Source organism: Python bivittatus, unplaced genomic scaffold (genome assembly GCF_059951505.1).
Source record: "Python bivittatus isolate LINGU-HERP-01145 unplaced genomic scaffold, Pbiv_v1 ctg000190_np1212, whole genome shotgun sequence".
NCBI lineage: Eukaryota > Metazoa > Chordata > Lepidosauria > Squamata > Pythonidae > Python > Python bivittatus.
Window position 1 is genome coordinate 10,481,698 of NW_028277042.1, and position 25,632 is coordinate 10,507,329.

The window sequence follows — 25,632 nt, forward strand, 5'->3', positions numbered from 1 at the left end:
TAATAGAGTATAGCCTAAGAAAACAAGAAGTGATGAGAAAAAAACTAAAAATTACCCTGCCTTAACTCTTTGATATAAGAGGGAGAGAAGGGGAAATGCTGTCAGGCTTTCAAGATTCTGTTACTATAGCCTCTATCAATAAAGTAGAGTTCTAGTATTTCTTGTGGTATCTATTTCCTGATCAAGCCCACCTTGAAGGGCTAATACAAAGCTTCATTTATGAAAGAAAAAAAAAATCAAAACTCAGGCTTCAGCAAGAAAACTCATGGTTACCATTTTTGGGAACGCAGATGGTGTTATTCACATAAATTTCCTTGAACCTGGCAGCGCTATTAACTGAGCCCTACACTGCAAAACCCAAAACTTGAAACAATAATTAAGCAGAGCTTATAAGCACAAGAAAGAAAAGAACATATCCTGACTTAAGTACTTGCCATTTCATATCATATAGAATTCACTGACAAAATTTTATTGGCAGGAGCAAAGGGGAATCCAGGCAACATCTTTGATTTGAAACTTTCCTGCATATTCCCACCATTACTTCTTTTACTTACCATCTACTGAGAGAAAAATGAAATTGCTATACAACATCACACGTTTTGCTTACTTTTTTGAATAGCAATTGCTCCACCAGCAGGTCATAATTCAAGCTGTTTTTAGCTCTTCTGTTTCAAAAGCAGTCTGCCATACAGCTTGAATGAATACCAAAGACTTCTTATACATGTGGAATTACGCACGTGGCTGTTGAGATCCTGCCCTTTTTATGTAATATTATGTCTTGCCCTTTCCCAAAGATCCACTTAAAGACAAAGCTTCACTACAGTCACAAGTGTTGCAGGAAGTTAGTTTACAGCCAAAAGCATCCTAATGCTGGCCAGTCAAATTTGCTTTTCAGGATGTCTTCATTTCATATTATCAAAGGATATCATGAATGAAACCACCACTTTTTATAATAAATATCCAGCTTCATGTCAACACGTACTCAATTTCCAGTCTAAACAGTTTGGCCCCAATCATTTTAAAGCACAAATTAGAAATTCACTTTCACTTGAATGTATAAAAATAATTTTTCAGAAAGCTCTTTTTTAAAAAGTATTTTGAATGCCTTGGCCTACAGCTTCCATTATTTAGAAGAGCACGACTGATGCTGGGAACAAGGAAGGATCAATTCATCTGAAGGACAACATGCTAGATAAGCCTGCATTAACCAACATTTCAGGATATTTATAAGGTCCCGCGTGCGCACACACACATCCCAGTAGCTATTGTCCATAATGCCAATATAAAATTAAGAAATTCAACCCCATCGTATGCAGAACTGGAAGCATCACTAAACAAAAAACAAAGGGTGTTTCTAAAGATATCACCAACCAAACTTGCTCTACAAACAGTCCAAAAGGAAAAAAAAAATAGTTTGTAGGAACCCAAATGAGAGAATAAATGCAAACTTTTTCTAAGTTAACTCATCATAGCTCACACGATCCATTAAGGTCACTAGGTTATTGTAGAACCACAGAAACAATATTCAGGCAACTTTTAAAAAATCAGACAAACTGAATATATTCTTGTCGTTTTGTGTAAATCAATCTTGGCCATGTAATGTCCTATCACTCAACTCTGAATAAAGTTCTCATCCAAAAAGCCGAAAATCAGTGTAAAAGTGTGTCAAAAGATTCTGGGATCATTACTAAAAGGTTTTTCTATTCATAGTCACCAAGTGCAGTCACTTGAACTTGTACATTCTAATTAAATGCTTAGCAAGCAGCTTTAAAAGGATTATCCTGTTAGCATATTCCACAATGAAAGGTGTCAAGCATAATATAGAGAATACCTCCTCTGGAATAAATGTGGTATGTTTGGCGCACTAAACTATGTACCTGTCCTGGTAATGAGATTTCAGTTCATTCATTGGTGCTACACTGCAGCCAATCTGAGGAGCTAACAGAACACAGCAGCTCTCAGTCACGATTGTGTAACAGAGCAAAATTATTTGATTTTTTAACCATATTTTAAAGAACATACTGAACCATCCAAGCTTTTCTAGGAGTTACCAGAACTGCACATACTCTGTAGAACCTTACAGAAACCATATTCTTCAACCAATTATGCTAACTGTATGTGTGCGCCCACAGAATCTATGCAGAAGGCTAGATTTCTCTGCATCCACCTCTCTTTCTGGGAGAGCCTATCTATTTCCATAGCTCAAGGATCTTTTTTTTTTTTTTAAATTAAGATGGTTATTAGGATTCTTCACATATGCTGATGCTGAGATCTCACATATCACCATGTGGCTGCCAGACTTTTTGTTAGAGCCTTTTTCTTCACCTAAGAAAGCTAAAGGTAATGGAATTAGGAGCTCAGATTTGTTTTACGTGAATGTAGATATCTGTGTAATAAGTATGAAGGATCCCCAATACCATCCATACAGGGAAAACACATAACATTCAGTAAACTTTACTATTCTATCTTCTGGCCTTACCAAGTATAACCAAGTACTGAATGGGCTAGGAGAAATAGAACATAGACTAGGGTTCCCCAAAGAGTATCCTCCTGCTGTTTTGGATTACAACTTCCATCCGCTCTACCTACTATAGCCAATTATCAGAGATAATGAGTCCAATCATCTGGAAAGCATCCGATTGGAGAAGGTTGACCTACACCATAATTAAGGAAACATTTCAGGCATTTGGACAAATGGGTATCAAATTCTATTGACTTAAACACTGGATGCAAGGGACCCAAAGCATAAGGCTGCAGAGAACCTAATTACTGGTTCCAAATTCCTGACTCACAGAGTGCATTATCCTCCCTTTCAGGAAAGTGGAGGGAAAACTGGAGTTATATAAAATGGTATGTAAACTAAACAAACCATATAACTGTTATCCTGGCTATGTTCACTGACAAAAATAAGTCTTAACCTGTAGACAATACTTCAAACATTTTGTATACCTGATCTGACACCCAGAAAGTTACTATTTAAGTACCTCCAACTAAATAACAGCTTAACTTAGAAATAGGTATCAGCCTAATTAGGACAATAAAATGTGCAGCCAAACCAATTAAGTTCTCAAGATAATTACACCATTTCAGAAACACTGCAATCCATGGACACAAAACAAATGTTCTTAAACCCTGACCACAATGAGGTTTTCCTGTAGCTGAACATAAAAGGAAAAAAGTTTCACTGTCTACATAAAACTGTCTACATATTTGGATAAACAACCCCGACGTCAACTTTGTGTTTCTTTCAAAGTAAAAAAGAGAATGGATGTAACAGATGGTATTAAATACCAGGTCGTACCTAAATTGTAGCCACAAATGGAGTGCGCTTGGTGTTTTCTTTCTCTGTAGTCAAAATCCTCAGTTAATGTTACCTGATCCTCCAGCTAAAAGTCTGATATAGCTGGCTGCCTGTTGTAGAGACACAAGGAAACCATAGGACTGCAAGATCAAAAGTAACCCGGCAAACTTGTTAGGAAATGTATGCAGCCATTTCATAATCCAATACCCAATTTACTGTATATTCTTGCTATCTTTCACCTCAGTACAATCTATTGCTAGTATTAATGCTAATTTTTCATCTGGATGTTAGAAATATGCACCACTTTCTCCACTCTATTGGATCCCCGTTCTCCATATTTATGGACCAAAAAAATTGCAATTGTCATTATAGGCTTCACCTAATTGCTTCTTAATCTGCCTCCTTCTCTTTGTACATGCGGGTGCTCTTGGCCATCACATTCTCCTTTATTGCCTGTAAAACTATCATAAGCATCTTCTTTTCTTTTTTTTTTTTAAAAGGTCCACAGGTTTTTTTTAATCTTCTTCAGGGAATTCCCTTTTTCACCCATCCAGACGTTGAATCTCTGGGCGATTATCTACTTCTCTGGATTCTGTCCGAGCACGCATATAGTCACTGGTCTGTCGCGTGTTTTGCTGTCTATTGGTATTTCTCCAATTTTTAACTGCTAAAAATGAATTCACAGCATAGACTGCAGTTGCCAAAAAACCAAATATCTAAAAAGAGAAAGAGAACATTTGTTTGAAGTAATAACAGATAACTCTTAACAGAATACAAATTGTATGTGTGTGTGTGTGTTTCAGATAAAAAGGCAGTTGTATTTTATTGTCTTTAATATTGGTGTCCTGTTTAAAGGACGAACTATAATCTCTATCACACAAAATGCATTCACATAGAATACTTCTTAAAACTCCTTTGAACACAGGCCAGAAATAATAAGCCTATACTTTCAGTTGGGTGAGTACTTAATTGTTTAAGGGATTTTTTTTACCCGATTGGTGTCTTTTATATGAGGAGATCAAGAGGCACCTGAAAATACAGTAGACACAGAATACAGAATCAATATATCCCAAATATTTTCAGCTAATGCTACAAGATAGCCATTTATCCATCCATATGGTTTTTGAGCTGAAGCCCAACTCCATAAAAGAAAGTAAAACTGTCCCTCAAGCATCTGAGGACACTGATTGTTTCTTTTCCATTAAAGTTTTCCCTAGTCTCATGTCCTCTAGATTCTTGTGATGTAAGCCCAGAATTCTGCAGACAAAAATTATGGAATTGTAGCTCTGAAAGCAGAAAATTAGTTTATACCATAACACTGCAAAATTCTTTTATGAAACAGAACCCCTCATTAGCTAAAGCACCAATACTGTTAAGGTATTCACCATAAGTGTTTCCTTTAAGGAGTGTAGTATCACAGTAAAACACATCTCAGGTGAGAAAAGGTGGAGCCGGCACTCTATGATTGGATAGCCTACGTATAACAGTAGGCTGTTCCCCCAAGCAAAGTTGTTGGGGGATGTTTGGAGAGGAGGCACTGTTGTTGAAGTGCTACATTGGACTGAATTGTAAGTGTATGACCCTGGACTGTTTAATTGACCATTGCCTATTGTATATATCTTTGCTCATTGAAATACAAGTCTACTGGACTACAGCTGTGTTTGACTTGTTATTTTACTGCTATGCATATCTACTGGTTTAGTAGATATCATCTCCAAGCCTATCCCCTGATAGATACACAATCTATAGACCTTGTGCCACATGGGGCTTTAACTAAATGTTGGCTTGCAGCCCCTTCCTAGACAGACAGACAGAAACTTTATTTTGGTCATTGACCAATAAACCCTTCCTAGAACCCCTTCAAGGATTGCTGCTGAATCATGCTTTTTAATTTCTAACACAAGGGAATAATTATTAAATACATGGAGAGTGATTATTAACTTTAAACAGAGTGGTATCTGGCACATCACTCAAAGGCAAAGTGCGGTCTTACACGGACACACACACACACACAAGGCTGCAAACCCCTGATCTAATCAGGAAAAAAGCTTGCTGTGATTTTCACTTTATGGCAACTTAAACATCTTTGTTATTAAGCTCCATGTTTTAAAAAAAGTCAAACATGATGGATCATTTATACTTCAATAACTTAAAACAGTCAAATAGATCAGCAATGCTATGATTGTAGTAGCCAGCATAAAGACAAAAATTTCTGTTTGTTGATGTTCTGACTTCAAACAAAACTGGTTGTCTTTATGCTGATTTCTATATGACAAGAGAGATAATTATTAAAACTCACTAAATTGAACATTCTAAACAACAACATAAATTAATCTGGGTGGCAGTTCACTGTTAAAGTGGACTGAGAGAAGACACAAATTATTCATCTTTTCTACAAGAGAATAAAAATATATCAATGTTTTCTTACCACAGCTGCAATTTCTGCACCTTTTTTATGGTTTAAAGCAGCAAGTACTACAGATGCAATGAAGAAGAAGAAAGTGCAGATTCCAGTATTGACCAAATCCTATAAAAACAAAATTATAAATATATCTTAGTGATAACATCAACTGAGTGGATGAAACAGAACAGTTTGCATGCGATTTCTTTATATAAAACAGTAACACTACAGAAAATGCACATTATGCACCCCAGTGAATAATTGCTGCATTATAGTCAACAAAAAGAATAATTGATTTATAAAACAAGGACAATTTCCACTAATTTTTTTTCTTTCCAAGTGATGAAATATTGTACAAGTTGTCTACCCACCAAACCTACTGTTGTTCATTCTTCCAGCTACAAAAATATTCTATAACTTAACTATTGATAGATAGACAGATAGACAGACAGATTGCCAGTTTTGTCAGATCTAAAAAACTATCTGTATGCCTGTCACATATTTCTTACTGTATTACATGATATAGGATCTCTGTAAAATGCTAACTGTTTGTGTGACATAGTTTTAGCATAAAGGAACATTTCTCTACATACTGGAGAAGTCTTTTAAAGTATTGTTCATCCCTGAAACAACAACTCATTCAGTAACTCCTGCAATTCAGTTTCACAGACTTCCTGTTTAGCAATGAAGCTCAAATGATTTTAAGCTCACTGAATTCCCAACTGTATAATTAGCATGCTGTTATGGGCATTATTATAATTCTAATGAATTAGAGATAATTCTTGTCAGAAACTTGTTAGATGCTTTACAGGCTTGCCAATAAACTCAAAATGAAAAAAAGGAACGCACATCATAGTTTTCACAGGACTATGAGAAAGAATTTCATCCTGGTTTTCACAGGACATACACAGGCACCTAGCCAATATACTTGATGTTCCAGTTAAGGAATAGTGGGAATACATTCTGTATGTCTATTCCAGAAGTATACCAAGATCACTTTTTTTTTTCCAATCCACCCTCTCTCTCAGCTTCAATTTTTCAGCAGCTTTTCAAATGGTAGATTTCTTCCTGTAGCCAGCAAGTTTTGCTGCAAAAAATATTTACACACAGCATATTTAAATTACTTTTGAGAGCCAGTCTGGTCTAGTGTTTAAGGCTCCAGGCTAGAAACCAGGAGACTCTGAGTTCAAGTCCCGCCTGAGGCATAAAAGCTGGCTGGGTGACTGTGGGCCAGTCATTCTCTCTCAGCCCCCAAAGTCAGGCTCAGGCGACAAGCTGGTTGGTCAATTCCTGTCACAACCAACGGATCAACATTCAGTTGATCCAAAAAAAGCAGAACCTGCACCTGTGGGAAAATGCTAGGAAGAAAATATATATATTTAAATTACTTGATGTTTATATATTAAAAAGATATATTCAACAACTACATAGGGAAAGCTCTGGTAAATGGATGACTATGGCTATTTCAGTCAGCTAAACAGGAGCTGCATATGTAATCATGAAAATATTCACTGGATTAATATGGAGAAAAAAAACCCCTAATACTTCAGTATGTATTATTAACAAGTTAATCAGTGTCAATTGCTGAGTTTTTAAAAAGTGACATAGAAAGTATGGGGTTTCACCACAGTGATGTTGGATCATATCTTAATCTGCCAATAGTGTGTCCAGCTCCTTACTCAAAGCCACAATCTGCTGCTTTAAGATTTACCCACACCAAGTCAAGGCATCCCAGTTACCTTGACTTGCTACTGTCATAGCAAACTCAAAGCAATTTCTGGAAGGCAATCACATGACTTATTTGAAACCAAGGAACTTATTTAAATATCGCTTACTCCAGCTTTCTCCAACCCAGCATTGTCCAGTTATAATAAGACTGCAACTCTTACAATTCCTAGCCAGCATACAAGCTGCATTTTAATTCATCTGGATGATGCCTGTTGGGGATAGCTGACTTACAATATGCAATATGCTTCTAAATAGGCTAGCCTGAATATTCTTTTCTGAAAAGAACCTCTTCCCATCTCACCGTTTTACTTGCTATTTCAGAAACTGGCCATTGGGCAAGGAATATATTTGAAGTCCATTTGGGGTGTATGTTGGTTTCTACATCTTCCATATTATTTGGTTCTGCAGCATCATTGCTTGAAGTACATGGTAGCACTTTTGGCACACAATTTTGCCTTCCCTTCTAAATCTTTTTTATTTTCAACACATTTGTATTTCTAGTTATCACCTCCTTATGCATTCTTATACCAAGTATTTCCAAGTTTTAAATTCATAACATTAACTGGTCTTTCAAGTCAGAATACACAAAATGCTTAAAAAGTTTAGTTGCAGACAAAATACGTAGGTTCTTCTCTTTCTAGATGGGTGAAGAAAACAAAATGTCCTGTCTTTATTTCACACACAAAATGAAGGAAAGTAGAAATTTGAAAAACAAGACATTTTCCCTTTCAGGAACCCTGTAATTTTGAGATGTAAAGAAAAGGTATTTGGTTACACTGGTAAAATAAATATATATTTATTTTATATATATTTGGTATCTGCTATGAGCGCATTCATGTAATTTATCTCAACATATTAATTATGCAAAGGATAGAACTTCTACAATTAATTTTTCAGGCAAAAAGGTCAGATGACAAAACCTGTTAACGTGGGACGGGAGAGATGGACTAAGCTGATTGTGCAGTTCACAAAATATTTTAAAACTCAACAGATTCCCTGATTTTCTTGTATGCTAGGCAATTATGGGTCTTGTGTTTTTGTTAGACACAAGCCAAGAACAAGCAGATTTAGCCAAAACCAGAATATAATGGCACAAGTTTCTACTTGAAACTACCCTTTATATTACCCTACGCAAAAGCGATTTGAAGTTCTATTGAGAAAGACAAAGAAGGGTTCCGTAAATCAATTGTAATAAAGAAGTCAGATGTGAAAAACTGACTCCTGCTACCTTTCAACAACCTTTGCATTTGAGACGGCTTGTCCCAGGCCATCAACCTATAAGGACTGAAACAGGCAAGGCAGATATCAGCACTGCTCATACCAGACAGAACCATTGTATATATACAGAGCAGGTGCCTTCCAATCTCAAGGCTGGGAAAAGAACAGCCAAAAAGCTGTTGACTCAATAGAGTGAAAGGAAAAGGTTTATGATTTAAACCCTGGGGCTGCAATATATACAGAATTTTATTTCTGTGTTCTGCAGTAGGTAGATAATCTGCATATATATGGCTTCTTTCTGTCTGCAGTAAAACCACCTATCACAAGTTTCTGTTCTTATCTATTTCTTTAATGAAGGGTACAAAGGTATAGTAGTGCCAGGCTCAAAATCTGACAATCCTAGATTCTGAGTTGTTTGCTAGGTAACTTCAGCACGCTGTAAAATATCGATACATCCCCCTCCAAAAAAACATTTATTTCAAGGGGAAAAAATGCTCTGCTTCTCATACAGCAGGGAACAGTTTACTTCTTTCATTCCAGTTTTCACACCTTCTACTTTTCATGCCTAGACTAGCCTCACGCTTGCCAAACCAATGCTCTCATTCTCAGACCTCTCAAAGTTAATTTATTGCAACAGTGATATTAAATGCTATGACTTCTCATAGCCCTTTCTTTATCACAAATACTTGCTGATCCCTCTTCAATCACTGAGTTGGGCCTTCTAGTCTTTCCTGAGCCTTATTTAAATTGTAAATCTTTTGAAGAGAAACAAGCACCATTTTATGTTTTGTACAGTATACAGTTTGCACTAAATATTAAATTGCAGCAATCATGACGGCTAGTGTTGGGGTGAAATATGACTTTTTTCCATCCATTTTTACTTCCCCTGATGAATAATCCCATGCTAAGACACACTGCAGTAACATTTAGCCAAATGTGTGCTTGTCAGAATCTCAGAAACTGAAGCATTCCTTTGTCATTTCCAATTATTTGAAACAGATCCATTCTAACCAGTCACTAGGCGGAGAAGAAGAGGACTCTATATCAATTGCAATTACATTAACTATTTTGGGTATTTGCAATAGATTAAAACAAGTATTTATGAGTGAACATAAACTCATCATAAAAATGCTTTCAGATGGCCATTACATTCTTGATACTATTTGCATGCATTCTTGTAGAGCTATATTTGTTAAGTAACACAAAGGAGTTTCCACTGTTATTTTTTAACCCATTATCATAGGAAAACTATCAGTTTTAGTCTGAAAGATGACTTGTCCACTTATTCCCGGCATACAAAGTTCTTAACTCTTTCCAGCATACCACAACTGAGTCATTTGCATACTTCATCTTCTATAAGCTACGTTTTTGAAAAATAATTTAAAAGGCATGCAATTTCCCAATATGAAAATAGAAGCACTGCTGCCAAAAATAGTATTCTACTACATTTCTTTCTTTATGCAGAAACATATGAATATTTATCAAAAAACGTAAGACAAGGGTAACAGAGAAAACCCCAAAATGCAGTGTTGTGATCACTGCCATATGAACACTTGATCACTACATAAATTGTTGAAACACATAAAGTTTATTCTTCAAGAGCTCTCAGCACATATGCAACACTGAGGGTGCCATTTATTCTACAATGGAGGGGAAAACATCCACTGGCTTATCAGTTAATAAAAATGTGTATTCCAACTTGCCAAACTCTCATTCACACAATTAGCAAGCATGGGAGAGGACAAGTAAAGGAAAAAACAAATTACAGATGATACAGTAAAGTTAAGAGGCATCTCCTGAAAGTTAGCCTATATTTCAGGCTATTTTTTAAAGTATAGGAGTAGCACTAAAAGAAGGTCACAACCTTATTTCTCCAAGAAGATGGGGCAGAAAATGAGTTAAAATCTACTTCCACACTGAGAAAAACCAATCAATTCCAAAATTTAGCTCCATTATATATTAGTATCTATTCATAATTATTGATTTACAGAGCTAATTCACACAAATTGTATTGCATTCTAATATCAAGTATCAATATTAAGTGGTTAGAAAACTTCAAAGTGCTTTCCTCAGTCATGAGCAAGTAAAAAATGCATTAAAGAAAACCCTGCCTTATGCAGGAGGGAAAATGCTGTCAGACACAATTTCAGCTTTATATACTTTAACATACAATACTTCATAACACATATTACACCAGTGGGGATCCACACTGAATATAAAGCAGTACATGTCCTCTACTTGGTGCAAAGAGCTCTGGTAAGATCTCAAGTTTCTGTATGAGGCAAACAGAGCTTAAAATCTAAACTTCGTATGTTTATTCAGCTATTTTTGTAAAGTAAAGGTTTGGATGAGAACTTACTGTAATGTTCCAGTTGATCTGTGGTATTCTTGCATGGAGATTTAGACTGAACATAAGCAATAGAACTCCAGTAACTACTGATGCGCTACAGCTGACAAATTCAAAGAAATAAAGTCCTTCACAAGGGGAACATTCCATGATGGTCTCTATACAGATGAAGGAAATCAAAGCCAACACCTAAGATGTGAAAAACAGGAAAATAGTATTGTAACATCTTGAATATAGCCACAAATAATCCTGAAACACTCATTGGGAAGTTGATACTTAAGAATGTGCAATACAACTTCATGATTTAAAATAAGAATTCAACACAAGATATACAAAAGCTAGTTTGCTACTACAGTACAGCAATCTTAGACACACTCATCTACAACTTACTGTACAAATGATAGTATGTATTGGAGATCTATTCAATGCCACTATTGGGGATCTATGAAATGCTTCCAAATATAATTCAGCGCAAAGAGCCTGAACCAATAATTGTTAATGAAATGTGTTCTCTTGCGGAATTCCCAAACACCTTGAACATTTAAGAAATCTAAGGAGGGTATAGACATCATAGTCTCCTTTTTGAGTTTTCCCACTGCTTCTTTTTTTCTTTTCATAGAACATTTGTAAAGGAAGAGGTCTCTGAGGTCTGGTATCTCCTCAGTATTCTCTTTGAACAAAAAGAGATGGATTGGACAGCCTACCTCACTTGGTTGTAAAAATAAGGTATAATCTGATTTTCATACTAGATGTATAATGTAAAATCATTCTAAGACAGGTGTTCCTAAACTTTTTGCCATCATACTCCCTTTAGTGTAATCTTAATGTATGTACAACTAGTCCTCGCTTAACAACCATTTGTTCAGCAACCATTCAAAGTTACAACAGCGCTGAACGAAGGGACTTATGACCCATACCCAAAGTTACAGTGATCTGGGCCCTTGGCAATGTGATCGCCATTCGCAATCTTCTCTGCCAACTTCCCCAGAAAGTCAATGGGGAAGCTGGCAGGGAAGGTCGCAAGCTACTGCTGCCTGCCAAGAGGACTCCCTCTTATCTCTGGGGGCTGGCTGAAAAAGCTCCGTGCTGAAATCCAAGGAGGATTTTGACACAGGGCATTTTCAGCTGTTTTGCAAAACACTGCACTAAACACCCCATGCCAAAATCCTACTTGGGTTTCAGCATGAAACTTTTTCAGCCAGCCCCCAAAGCTCCATGTGCTAAACACCCCCACATAAGGCATTTAGCACCCAGAGCTTTGGGGGCTGCCTGAAAAGCTTCATGCTGAAATCCAAGCAGGATTTCCAGCCAAGCCTCCCCACGCTGGGGCTGAAAATCCAAGCAGTTCAGAGGCCCTCGCACACCCAATCCAACCCTCCCATGCACCCCCATGCACCCCCTTGCTCCCTCCCCCACCTGGCAGAGCCTGGGGCTTGCAACTTCCTATCAGCTTCCCCACTGACTTGATTGTGGGAAGCCAGCAGGAAGTTGCCTCGCCTAACGACCAGGGCATTCACTTAACGATGGTACCCAGGACTGCCGGGATTGCGGTCGCTAAGTGATGTAGTCACGTGATGTTTCACCTAACAACCGCATTGCTTGGCAACAGAAATTGTGGCCCCAACTGTGGATGTTAGACAAGGACTACCTGTACCTCCCCTAAAAATCCAAACACCAAAATGAACACAAATGATTAATGAAAACAATACAATGAAATTTTGGAAAAGGTGGATTTATTGTAACAATGTACAATTAAAAGGTTCTTCACACCTCCCCTGGACTCTGTCTGCACCTCCCCAAGGGAGGTACACCTCACAGTTTGGGAAACCTTGTTCTAAGGGATATAAGCAATGCTGTTTCCAATAATACTTTCCTGATTACTATCAACATGGAAAAAAAATTCATTTAAAGGATAAACTTGCATTATTGAGATTTTACTTTTCAGCCAATTTTTTTTTTAATTACCAAATCCCAAACATAGAGATAACAGACAACTGTCATTGGTCCATTTCTGTTTTTTTCTATCCTGGACTGAGGTAAACTATGAGAGGCATTAATGTTCAAATCTTAGCCATAGTGACCCACTATTAAATTGGCATCACCATAACGAGCACTTAAGCCAGAGGTACACAACCTGAGACTCCACAAATGTCATGGGTGTAGTTGCTATCAAGCTGTTACTGAAGTGCAATATTTCAGGGAAAATATTATTAAATGCATGATAGCATTTGAGAGGAATCACTACACATATTTAATTTTAATAAAATAATATTAAATGAAACTAAATTTCGCTTTCCTTCTTGCTTACCCACTAGTTTTATAGTAGGGTTTCCAATATGCTACTCAAAGGATAAGTTCAAATCCCAGCACTGAAAAGGTTGTGCATCCTTGACTTGAATCCTGTATCCCTCACTTGCTTTCATGACACTTTGCCCACAGGAAGCAAAACTTTACATGAATTCACCAACTCACAGTCAAGAACCACAGGATGTTTTCTGACTTAAGCAATCTGCCAAATGGTACACCCAACCTTAATCTATCCCATTAAACTCCATGGAAATAAGACCTAGGACAGAAGTTAAAGGACAGAGAGGATCTCAGGCAGAGAGAGCAGTTATTCTTATAATATGGCTAGCATAGTTTTAGAACATACAGTAGATCAAGAACAGCCAAACTGCAGCCCTTCAGATCTAGAATATAAATCTGATAAACTGCAGTCAGAATAATTCGTATTCAGGGATGGTAAGGTTTGTATCTCACACACACAAATCTGGACAAAAGATTCATTATTATAATTGTTATGAATGATCACACAAACCTTGTAACTAGTTTATTTCAATTTATATAAATGCCCATCTCACTTAAGTGACTCTGGGTGGCTCACAAGTTAAAAAAACAATGTCAAATTCATATAAATAAATAAATAAAAGCAATTAACCAAAACAGAAAAACGTGGGAAAGTGCCAACCTACAACTCACAGACAATATAACCATCTTGCAGGCTCTCCACATCCATGGGACCCCCAGGCCTGATGGCACAGCCATGTCTTCAACGACTTCTTAAAGGCCAGCAATATTGTGGCCAACCTAACTTCTAACCAATTTTACCCTATTCGTGCTAATTCTCAAGGCATTTGTGTCATGCAAAGAAAGGGACCTACTGCTGAAATAACCCTAGCCATGTTGCAAAACAAAACTGTGCTACAGAATAAAATGTGGGATTGGCTGCAAAATTCCCCCAAATCATTCAGTTCTTCAAGAGCCAATGAGTTCTTTTACAACTACAGAGGATCAAAGAACGGCAGCAAAAAAAAAACTTTTCCCAAATATTTTGTCCTATTGCAAAGGACACTGCAACACATATTTTTGAGCTTTGGAGTTGGCCCCGCACTCCACAAAACAAGTAAGAAAGAAAATGAAACGCAGCAGCACCAGATCCACTTTGGCAAACCATCTTAACTAAGTATTACTGTCAACATCTGAGAAAAATGAAGAGAATGTACTGAAGTATAAATTTAACCTCAACAGAAGTTTTCATAAGGAAAAAGAATGCTACCATTACATTTTCCCTATTTAGTTGGCTGCATTTTATCTTTTGATAAATTGGGCAATAAAAGCACCAGAAAAAGCCTCCGTCATGATGGCTTTAAAAAAAAAAGCCTTCCTGTTTATCTGAAGGGGCCCATAAAAAGACTTATTGTACGTGGTTCAATGACATAATTACTCATGATTGTGAAAAACCACCAAATAATCAACTTTTTTTCCTACTTAAGAATATTCATGACCTCTGAGCAAAAACTTGTACAGGAGTTACTTTATCTTGTAACATGCTAAAGGTGATAATATAGCATAACATACGGAGGGGGAGGGGGAAAGAAAATTGTCTTTAGAACTCCCCAGATATATCTTAACATCAAATCTCTCGCTTGTACTCAGGTTTAGATGTATTATTCTGATTTAACTCGGCTAACACAAAGTAGGCCTCGTCCCATATAAGGAGGATGCATTTTCTATATGTAAGAGCACAAAAATGTATACTTTCAATGTAAGAGCACAAAAATGTATACTTTCAATAATATGACTATCAGTGAAGTACTGAATTTCCAAAAGGAAATTCTTTTTTCATTAAAGTACTTGATGATTAATTTCCCATGCACACTTTATGTACTGAACTCTCCTTTTTACGTTCTACCTGCAGAGTTGTCCATCATGTACATGAGTTCCTAAGATATAATGTAGTTAGGTCTTATCATGCAGCCTTCCCCAACAGGGTACCCCCTAAAGCAGTGTTGTCCAAACTTGGCCACTTTAAGATGAGTGGACTTCAACTCCCATGCTGGCTGGGGAATTCTGGGAGTTGAGGTCCACTCATCTTAAAGTGGCCAAGTTTGGACAACACTGCCCTAAAGTTACCACTTTGTATGAGACTTCTAAGAGCTGTGGTCCCAATAGATCTGGAGGGCTCCTACTTGGGGAAGTTCATAACAAGGAATCTTAGCCTTCCACACATTCTGAAAGGAAACCCTATTCTCCTCATCTGAAAAATATGGCACTTTCAGGAGGAGCATGTCTACTGTTTGTAATGCAGTCACAGTGTGAAATTTTATCAGCAAAAACACTGAGGCATTGAAGCAAGTTAAAGACACTAGCCATTATGCAGAAAGGGGTGCCACATAAAACAGGTTTTTTAATATATGTATGTATGTTTCAGAATATGCGCCATATAGGGATGTTTGCTGGAATGCACTTAATAAGTACTTAATAAGCTGGATACCTTCTATTTTGCTGTTCATCACCATCAAAATTAGCAACCATTTATAAAGTGAGATTTATATAATGAAACAATGTAATTCACAGAATGTACTTAGGGCAAGAGAATCTAGGGGAGATCGCAGGCACTCTTCATTGCCAGCTCTTTGGTCCCACAGAATTGATCTGTGGAATCAGAGATTTGGTGGATGACGAGTGGTCTCTCCCAGACTCTCCTGCATCAACCCCCAAACGCTGCACTAAACCCTAGCTTTAAGCCCATATTTAAAAATAGCCTGAGAAAGCTGAGAGGTGTGGAGCTGGGGTGGTGAGATGAAGTGGAAGGCACTGATCTATGAACTCCCTACTTCTCCTGCCACCTTTCCCACCCTGGCAGCCAGGGCTGGCAAGGTAGCCAGAGAATCTGGGAGAAACTATTCTCTATCCACCAGGTCTTTGATCTACAGAATCAGAAGCCTACTAGATAAAGAAGTGTCTTTTCCCACTTTCCTGACACTGTCTCCTGCTTCGTTGGGCAGTTACTGCCACCCCATGGACCAGTAAAACTCCCCCGTTTTACCAAACAGCCTACATCTATCCAGGGGATAGGTCTGTCAAAATTCACCTCCTCACTCAACCCCAGCCCAGCCCATGTCAAAGAAAGTGATTGGCAGTTATTTTTCTCAACCGCAGGTGACATTGAGTGGAATGGGAAACAAAGTCAGGAGAATCCACCAATCACTTTCCGGAAGGTCCAACTCTGAAACTTTAAGGACAGCACCACTCACCAGCTTTGTGACTAAGGTAGAATAGTGCTTAGCACTCAGGATAGCAAATGTTATGCTAGCAAACTACTGCCAGCTCAAGGACTGGTGGATTGTCTGGCTGTGCTCACAGTTACACTGAAACAGGGCTAGAACCCTCCAAATATTTTGAACTTCAGCTCCCACCAACCTTGACAGCAGTGACAAGAAATGGTGACAATTCTATTAAAAACATCTGGAGGATGTGGTTAGGTTGTGTATTCCCAGTCCAAACACAACAAGTACCTCCTTGCAACCACTCAGAAGGGGACTGAGAAGCTGCTGTGGTTAATGATTACGGTGCTGTTCTATGACCAAGAAGACTCATGTCCAAGTCCATCAACAGCCAAAGAAACTCACTGGGTGACTTGGGGCCAAGTCCAACCTATCTCACAGTGTTCTTGTGAGGATAAAATTGGAGAACAGAATATCATATACAGAGCTATGACCTCCTAGTACAAATGTTGGTGACTGCCACTGTTATCTATATTACTGTCACTATATTAATTTATTTTATGTAATTTTATTGTATTTTACGTCTACTTTTTAGTTTTGTTAATAAATATAGGTTTACGTATTTTTATTGTAGTGGTCTCTGGCCTAAAGGCCATAATAAAGGTTTGATTTGAGTTGATATATCTCTAATGAATAATACATTTTAAGCTGTGTTTTACCTAATTCAAATGGAATTAGAATAAAGAAAAAGCAAGTCCCATTTTAAATTAAAAGCTTTCATTTCAAACAGCAGACTTATTTAAGATTTGTCAAAGTATCTATCTAGTATCCAACTACCAGTGCCAGAATGCAAGAATGTTAATAAGAAAATAATCAGGAGCAGTGTGACCTAAAAGGAATCCACTAGAATGTTAACAACTCAAATAAAAATATTCACAATGTCAGGAATCCCAAATCTTCAATCTGATAGCTCTCTTGATGCCATGCTCTAAAAGACAAAACTATGTAGACATACTGGAAAAATAGGAATATAAAAAAATAAAACTGCTAGCCACAACACTAAGAATATAGTCAATTCTACAAACAAACAAACAAGCAAGCAAGCAAGCACTTTGACTTGCACCACCATTTCTAATGCTAACTTTAAAAGCAATTTGAAATTGAAAGCATTAGGACAAATAAAGGAACAAAAATTAAATTGATAAAGGCAACCTAGAAATGTTTGGCTTCCTAGAGATTTTGCTTTTTCCGGTGATATCTTCCAACACAAATATCGGGTGGATTTCATGCTTCAATTAATGTGTCATCATTTACAAAACAAATATTACTTTCCAGAAATAAGTATAAACACAGAACCAGGCCAGAAACTCCATAAAACAATTAGAAGGGTTGTTTTTTTAAAACAAAACTCAATATTATCCTTGCATATTCAGTAGGTGTATCAGCAGTTCAAATGAAATGCAATACATCTCACAAGGGCGCTTCTTCAGAAGTATTCAGCTTAGCTAAGCACCAGAATCATTGCTATAAAGACATTTAGTTTTAAAATATGAGTAGGCAGCATGAAGCTCCATAATAACTTTTGCCAGGAGTACTTGCTTCCAAGTAAGTGTGCTAAGAACAAGAAGCCCACAAACAAATTCCATCCAAAAAGCATTTTTGCTCTCTTTCCTCTCTTAAGGGATAAACAGCTGCAAAGATAAGGAATAAGCGAACAAACAACTGACTGTCCAGGTTTAAAAAAATTCAGTCTGAGGATGAAGAGGCAAAAGTGAACAAAGTCTACGATTCTAAACTATGGCACATGAAACCAAGGTCAGATCATTACAGAGCCCTGATCTGGTGGGAAATGCAGCCCAAAGATAATTCAACAATGTAACAGGAATCCAATGGTAATGCGCTTCACATAAGGTTGAACTAGCTATGACAGCACTCATACAACATGGAAATCACTTTAAAAAAAGTTCTGCCATGCTGAATATAGTAACAAGACTCCTGATGTCTGCTGTTGGAACATGGCTGCAGAAAGGAGGCATAAAAATTGAAGATTCAAGCCACGGCAAATTCTTTAAGCCTATCAGCATGCTTAGAGTTTTGCAAGCAACTTGGGGGAACTTTCACAATTTGTTTTCCCCCATCACATCCACTAGCCCCCACCCCAGTGCTATATACCATTCCCCAGGTCACCTTTCACTTTTTTTCTGGGCACAAAACTTTTTAAAAAATCTTTTCAAAAGTCAGTAAGGGCAGGTAGCCCTGTTGGGCATTAAAGGAGATGTCCGTGGGCACACTGGTACCTACCCATAGATACCACACTGTCTATCCTTGATTCAGGTTATTCGTTTCTCTTTTGTTTTATGGTATTACCCTGTATGAAAAAAGCCAATCTTAAATATTCTCTGTACTTGAGGCCTGAGCTACAGCGCCAACAATACAAGCAAATCTTACAATATTCTCTTCTAAAAATCTATACAAAAATTAGCACTGTCCTATGTTCAGAAATCATATTTAAATAAGGAAAAGGTGTGAAAAAATTATTTATTTATTTTACAGAATGTCTATCCACCACTACCCCATTCCCAAAAGACACTGGAGGTAAGCAGTACAACAAAAACAATACAATTAAAATAAACTATAACTAAATACAATAAAATTCCTATCCAAAATTATCATGGAATCCCATGCAGCTTTGGCCCAAGACATGATGGAATAAAATCACTTGAATCTGCTTGAAAAAAGCCATGTTCCTTGTATTTTTCACGCAGATAGGTCACTTCTGTAAAACATGAATGGTTATATTCGTTATCACTTACAACTTTTCAAGATTTTTTAAGCTTTTACTGTACTGTAACAAAGTATTCTGACTTTTGAGGAATAGATTCATCCTCCTCTCCTCACACTGGTGCAACAATACTGAAATCAAAGGCATTTTTTCCTCTGAGGGTTCTCAAAAGAATTAATTCTGCTTAGTTGTAAACATGTCCAGGGGGCATTATAGGATGATGTGTCATAATTTGAAGATTCAAGTTCTTAATTACATAGCTACCGATCTACAGAAGCATCACATCTTAAAAGTCAAAAGCAATAAATAATTGCATCTTCTACCAAGCTCAGCTGTTGACTACATAGTATCAATTAAGAACAACCTAATTAAGGACAATTAAATAGGTTACAAAAATGACTGTGCTGCAAGAAGATGGAGTGACAGCAAAAGAAGAGGCAGCTTTGCATTAGGCCAGCTAAAAAAAAAAAGCTAAATATAGCCCCTCAGTTAGGAAATGAGAAGAAAGGAGCATTGAAACTTGCCAAATAACATATGAAAGGCTCTTTCCAGACAGACCTTTTAGCATGTACTTTATTTTCAGAAATTTCACAGAAGATCCAGATAACATCAGCATATTTTAGTCATCCTCTCATCTTTTATCTCCCTCTCATTCTTTTATTTTCTCTTAATGAGAATAATCCACTGTCAGAAAGTGTCAGAATAAAAGCACAGTTCTCCATAAATATGGCTGAGATGGGTGGGGAATGAGGGGGGAAGAAGACCCAGCATAATGACACTCATCACTGTTCTCCAAGGTGCACTAATACATATGTGTGTAGGTGTTTCACACATTTAAGCTAGCATCTTACATTTAAAAATACTACAATTTTGGGTTCTTTTCTGTGCCTGGTCTCTACCTATTTTTTCAGTTTCCTGATTCAAAACAGAAAAAAATATTTTCCTTCATTTGTAAAAAGTTGGACAATCTAATTGTAAAGTGGTATTCTTCACAGAAATAATATGTTCCTGCATAATCATATGACAACATTGATTTTGAACAGGGAAAAGAGGTGCTCGAAGCAGAACCAAACTTTGTGTTCACTTTCATCAGGCACAGCTTTTAAATGTAATAATTTGCTTTCACTGACCCCATAAATCTTCTCAAAAGTGCCAGTTCCCTCAAAGGAATGAATGAGGAAGGAGATAGAAAAGAAGCAAAGGAGGATAAAAATCCAAGAAGACCCTGTTATGATCTACTCACTGATGAAAATGTATGTTACCTTCTTTCTCGGCAATACAACACTTAATAGGAACAAATTCTGTAAGAATTTCACAAGCAATTCCCCAAAATGGAAAAGCAAAAGAATAATATAAAAAGTGTATGCCTTGAACACAAAGACAAAAATGTTTAAGCACCCAGACACTATCTAATTGCAACAGGATGAACAGACACCAGGGCAGAATTGTAAAAATTTAGACACGCATGCTGTGAGAAAGGTGAAAGAAATTATAACTGTGGAGTTGCAAGAGATGCAACAAAAGCCAACTGTAAAGAGATTGCAGAGAAGAGAATAATAACCTTAGTTTCTGTGGGCTTCTGTCCGTGCAAGATATGTTCTTAGGAACATTAAGCACATTCAAAGTGGTCTGAACTGTCATTCTCTTTCCCCAAAATAAATATCTTAGGAAATAGCAAATAATATTTAAAGCTTTTTTCATGACACATGTTTATCCTTGCTATTCTTTCTAGTTATTTTTCTTCTCCATCACTTTCCCAACATACCATTCCCTGCATACATCAGTAAGCATCAAAATGTACACTTTTTATTATTTATAAAAATCCCTCTATCTCGCCTCATGGTAATGTGGGTAAAATAATCCCACATGACTCCACAGTATACACAATCATTTCAAGAGACAATAAACAGCTATCAAATAAGATTTTAAAAAGCAACCTTCCACTGTCTCATCCTAATACAGGGTCCCCCATATTATGAAGTCTGTGGCTAAAAACAGTTTTCACTTTACACAAAAAAGTACCCTACAGCAGGATCAGTCTAAGCACAAAGAGAATAAATATTCCAAAGAAGGAATGCATTCCATCACCAAGAAGAATTCTAGAAGGTCAAACTTGGTTGAGTAATAATATAACCAGAGGGGCCTCTAGAACCAAACTCAGTTCACAGGGATAATAGATAACTAAATTCTGACCAGTTTGAGGTGGTTGTACATCAAAATCAACACCCTCCCTAGCTCAGTGACAAACAGGCCGCTACAGCAATTTTTTAAGAACCAGCATTATACGTTTTTAAATAATCAAACCAATCAACTTATATCCTGACCAACTGTCGAGTTGAACTAAAAAAGCAAAACAGAAATAGAGGTGACTGTGTTACCTTGCTGTAGAAATACAGTAAACAGATGAACAACATTGTAAACAGAATGTATGCAAAGATGGGTGAAGTTGGGCATAAATACAAAATGGTCTGTTACAGTGAAAAGTAGTATTAATACTCTGCCATTTCTTGCCTTAGTTGTTCAGTGGTCCCAGTTAAAACTTCTATAAAGAGCCAGTTTGATGTAGTAGTTAAGGCATCAGGCTAGAAACCGGGAGACCATGAGTTCCAACCCTGCCTAGGCACAAAGCCAGCTGGGTGACCTTGGGCCAGTCACTTTTTCTCAAGCCCCAGAAAGGAGGCAATGGCAAACCACTCCTGAAAAACCTTGCCAAGTAAACTGCAGGGATTTGTCCAGGCTATCTCCAAGAATCAGACACAACTGAACGGATTAAAAAAAATAAATACTCCTACAACCTCTTAAAGAATTTCAGATATCCTTGCTATGCTAAGCCACCTTTTCACATTTTTAATTTACAAAATTTATACCAACTAGCTCAACCTATGAAGGCAGCTTACTCTCAAATTTCAGACAATCCAAACAGGAAAGCCAAAACATATTAAATGTAACAAAGCTGCAAAATACAACAACTATGAGCAATCGCTAAACATACTGTATGTAACAAGTATATATTTCAAAGGCTGCAGTAAATAAACATGCTATTATACAAGGCATTGATTTTAACCTTTAAAGCTCTAAATGGCTATTTTATTATTTACTTTATTTGTATGTTGTCCATTCCTGAAGGCTCTAAGTGGCCAACATAGAATAAAAGAAAAATCCTCAAAAATAATAGATAAGCCCACTTTAAACAGAATAGTCAGCAATATCAAAACAATGCAAAAAATATATACAAAAGTATGCATTTTACAAGATTGCCCAGTTATTAAAATCTGTACAAAAGTCTCTTTGAGGGCCTCCTGGTCACAGACGTTCCACCTGAATCTGCAACTGGCCCCCGCTGTGACTTCAAAATGCTTTTGCATAACCCTTAGATTTCTGTAAGCATTTAGGAAGGAAAATATTTTTATGGACATAAGTTTAAAACGTTTTATGTGGCAGTTATTGTTTTAGAATTGTTGTTCCCACCCTAACAGTTTTCAGAAATACTCCAAAAAGTAGTAAGTAGTGTGGTCTTAAAATCTCCAGTACAGAGGGCATGGCATTTAAAAGCATTAGCACAAGCTTTGTGTATAGTACTGTAGTCTGATTTCTGAGAATGGGAGTAGGCTACTTTGTGCTCTCCAAATATTTTGGATTATAATTTCCATAATCTTATGAAGGCTGAAGTTGAAAACATCTGGTGGACACAAGTTCCCCTGCCTCAAAACTAGATAAGTACCAATTATATCAAAACATGCAGAAGCAACATATTATAAGATCATCATGCCTACAGAGGCAACATCCCGCTGTTCTTTTTAACTATTTCACTTATTCTAATACTGAATCAATCATATGGGAAATTGTAGACAGTACTGAATCCATTAAAAAGAGGCAGAAAGAGGTCATACTCATAAAGAGAATATAGTTCTTGTTTGTTCCTTCAACAGGGGCTTAAATAAGGATTTGCTGAATAGGTAAGAAACTTGGCCTCCCACAGTTAACATGAGTACAGTATGTGCCTTTCCATAGTTCCCATTAGGAAGAATTCCTTTTAAGTTTACAGAATACATACTTCAAAATCTAACCAAGAAGGAGGATTCTACTTATTTGTGGTTAAAAGGCTGTGCAAAATTTTAATGACAATGAGAATACCTTGCCAGCCAAGGTAGCCATGACCTGGACTGTCTCCACTTCACACACACACACAATGGGCAAAGAAGGAAAAACTCTGTGGCAAATTACTTCTGTATGTTCAATACTGACAATAGTATTGATCCACCAAATAACCAGTAGCTAACAGTTCAAAACAGGCACCCACTACCACTACCTATAGAACACAACTTGCTTTAAGGAACTTACACTAAGAAAATGACACTGATAAGAGCATAAAACTCCCGAACGACTCTAATAATAGCTGTTGGCTGTAACTCAGACAGACCCAGGATATTTCAAGAGGGTTTTTTTTATAGAGCAATTCAAAAAATTACCTTCTACCCTTGGTTGAAACAAAGCCACACAAATGTGTTTCAAATTATGCCCCAAAAGAACAAATTTTCCACTGTCTGAATTTTTAAAAAACATTTCACATTCCCTAAAGCGCCAAAGCTTCCCACACTGTGTTTAAACCGCCTGCCAATAATGTGTCACCAAGCACCCTGAAGTGCAATACCACCATATATATATTGTACCACCATATATTCACAAAGGGGTAGGGGCCTCAAGTAAATATTTTCCAAAAGAACCCAAGTTCCACCAAATTGAACAAATGGGAGATAAAATTGCTATTTGCAATTATGCACAAAACTACAAATGAATCTAGAGAACAAAGAGTTATGTAGAAAACATGACCTTTCTCCAAACACTACAATAATCCACTGTAACTAGAATATCTATGTACATTTCTTATATCCTACTGTGTCTTGTTGCAAGCAGGAAGCTTTTCTTGTGCCTGAAAAATTTCAGTATCAAGTTTACTGTTTAGAATTGAAGTCCTATTAATTTAGCTAAGAGGTGCAGTTTAGCTTAGATAAGCTAACATGAATATCGAGACAATAAATACATTTGTTGTAATATATTTAACTACAAAACATCAGGAGCTCCAAAATGTTGCTTTAAAAAAGCAGTCACAAAGCCTATATTTTATAGTTTCCATGGTCAATAGAGCAAACGAATATAAATATCTACCGAATGTGCATGGTTCAGACAGTTTGCATGATTTTGTAACACATGGAAGACATACATATGTATCTGTACTGTGAAAGAGTTAGAAAAGCAAAGTACTGAAGATGAGGAAACAGAACATGTGAACAGTCAAAGGGGTATTGATAGAAAGCATGAGAATGATTCAGAGATGGACTCAGAAAAAATATCATAATCCCTAATCTATGGAATTCTCACAAAGAAATTTTCTATTTTCAGCTACCATCAAACTTCAGAAAATAACTAACTAAACTTTAGAAGTTTAATGTAAATATATATTATTGGGGGAAGGTATTATCAAGAAATGAGTTACAAAATTAACTCTACCAATAAAGCTCTTTAAACTTGTGGCATAAAACATAATTAACACAATTGCTCTTGCATCATTCACTCATGTAATCTAATTACTGAAAATAATTGTGCTTCCCTTTTTGTCTTATAATAATAGCCCAATAAATGTGATTTTAAAATACAGTAATATATAAACGCTAATTTTGAAATATGTTCATCTCACATTTTGCTTGTTAATTTTTTACTGTTGGTTAAGTTTAGACAAAACTCATAAAAATGACTTTAAAATCTCAAATGGCAGTCCAAGCCCAGACCAATGTTAAATGTTAGCATTATAGTTGTACATGACAGCTCTTCCAATCAGACAATAATCTCCAAATTATTTGAAGTGATTGCAAAGCTAGCATTTTTTAAACGTTCAAACTAATAAATCAGGAACCTAAGGAATATGAAAATGTGGCTTTTGATCATTTTGTGATCACTGAATTCAAATAAAAACAGAATTACATGTATCAGGGTGACATATTTACTTGAATGCCATGCAACACAAATTAATTAACAAACACCTTCTTGTTAAATCACAACAAAATCTAGTTCCAGTAACCAGTGTGGTATGAGCTATTTCCCACTGATGAGATATTGTTGCATTCTTAGAACAGAAATAGAAAGAAATGACTACGTGGGCATAGTTCCTTCCCATATAATCATACTAGGTGCCTTTCCCATGCTAGACAAATTCCACTGATCACCCAGAATTTTTTCCATGTCTCATAAAGCTGCCTCTGGAAAATACATCCTTATAAAGTCCTCTGGTTAAATGCATAAAATATGCAGAAATTCAGGTCATCCTGACATAAATAGATGGGAACATCAAGT

The 25,632-nt window shown here is 36.7% G+C and overlaps 1 protein-coding gene across 1 annotated transcript in view; it reads right to left on the minus strand.

The window, feature by feature from the left end:
• Positions 1–226: 226 nt before the first annotated feature.
• Positions 227–25,632, minus strand: part of CMTM4 (CKLF like MARVEL transmembrane domain containing 4) — a 28,901-nt gene continuing 3,495 nt past the window's right edge. Inside the window, exons 2-4 of the mRNA XM_007421084.4 lie at positions 11,008–11,184; positions 5,730–5,828; positions 227–4,017 (exon numbers count right to left, since the gene is read on the minus strand). Coding sequence (XP_007421146.2) covers positions 3,844–4,017; positions 5,730–5,828; positions 11,008–11,184 — 450 coding nt within the window. The 3' untranslated portion in view covers positions 227–3,843. The remainder of the gene's footprint in view (positions 4,018–5,729; positions 5,829–11,007; positions 11,185–25,632) is intronic.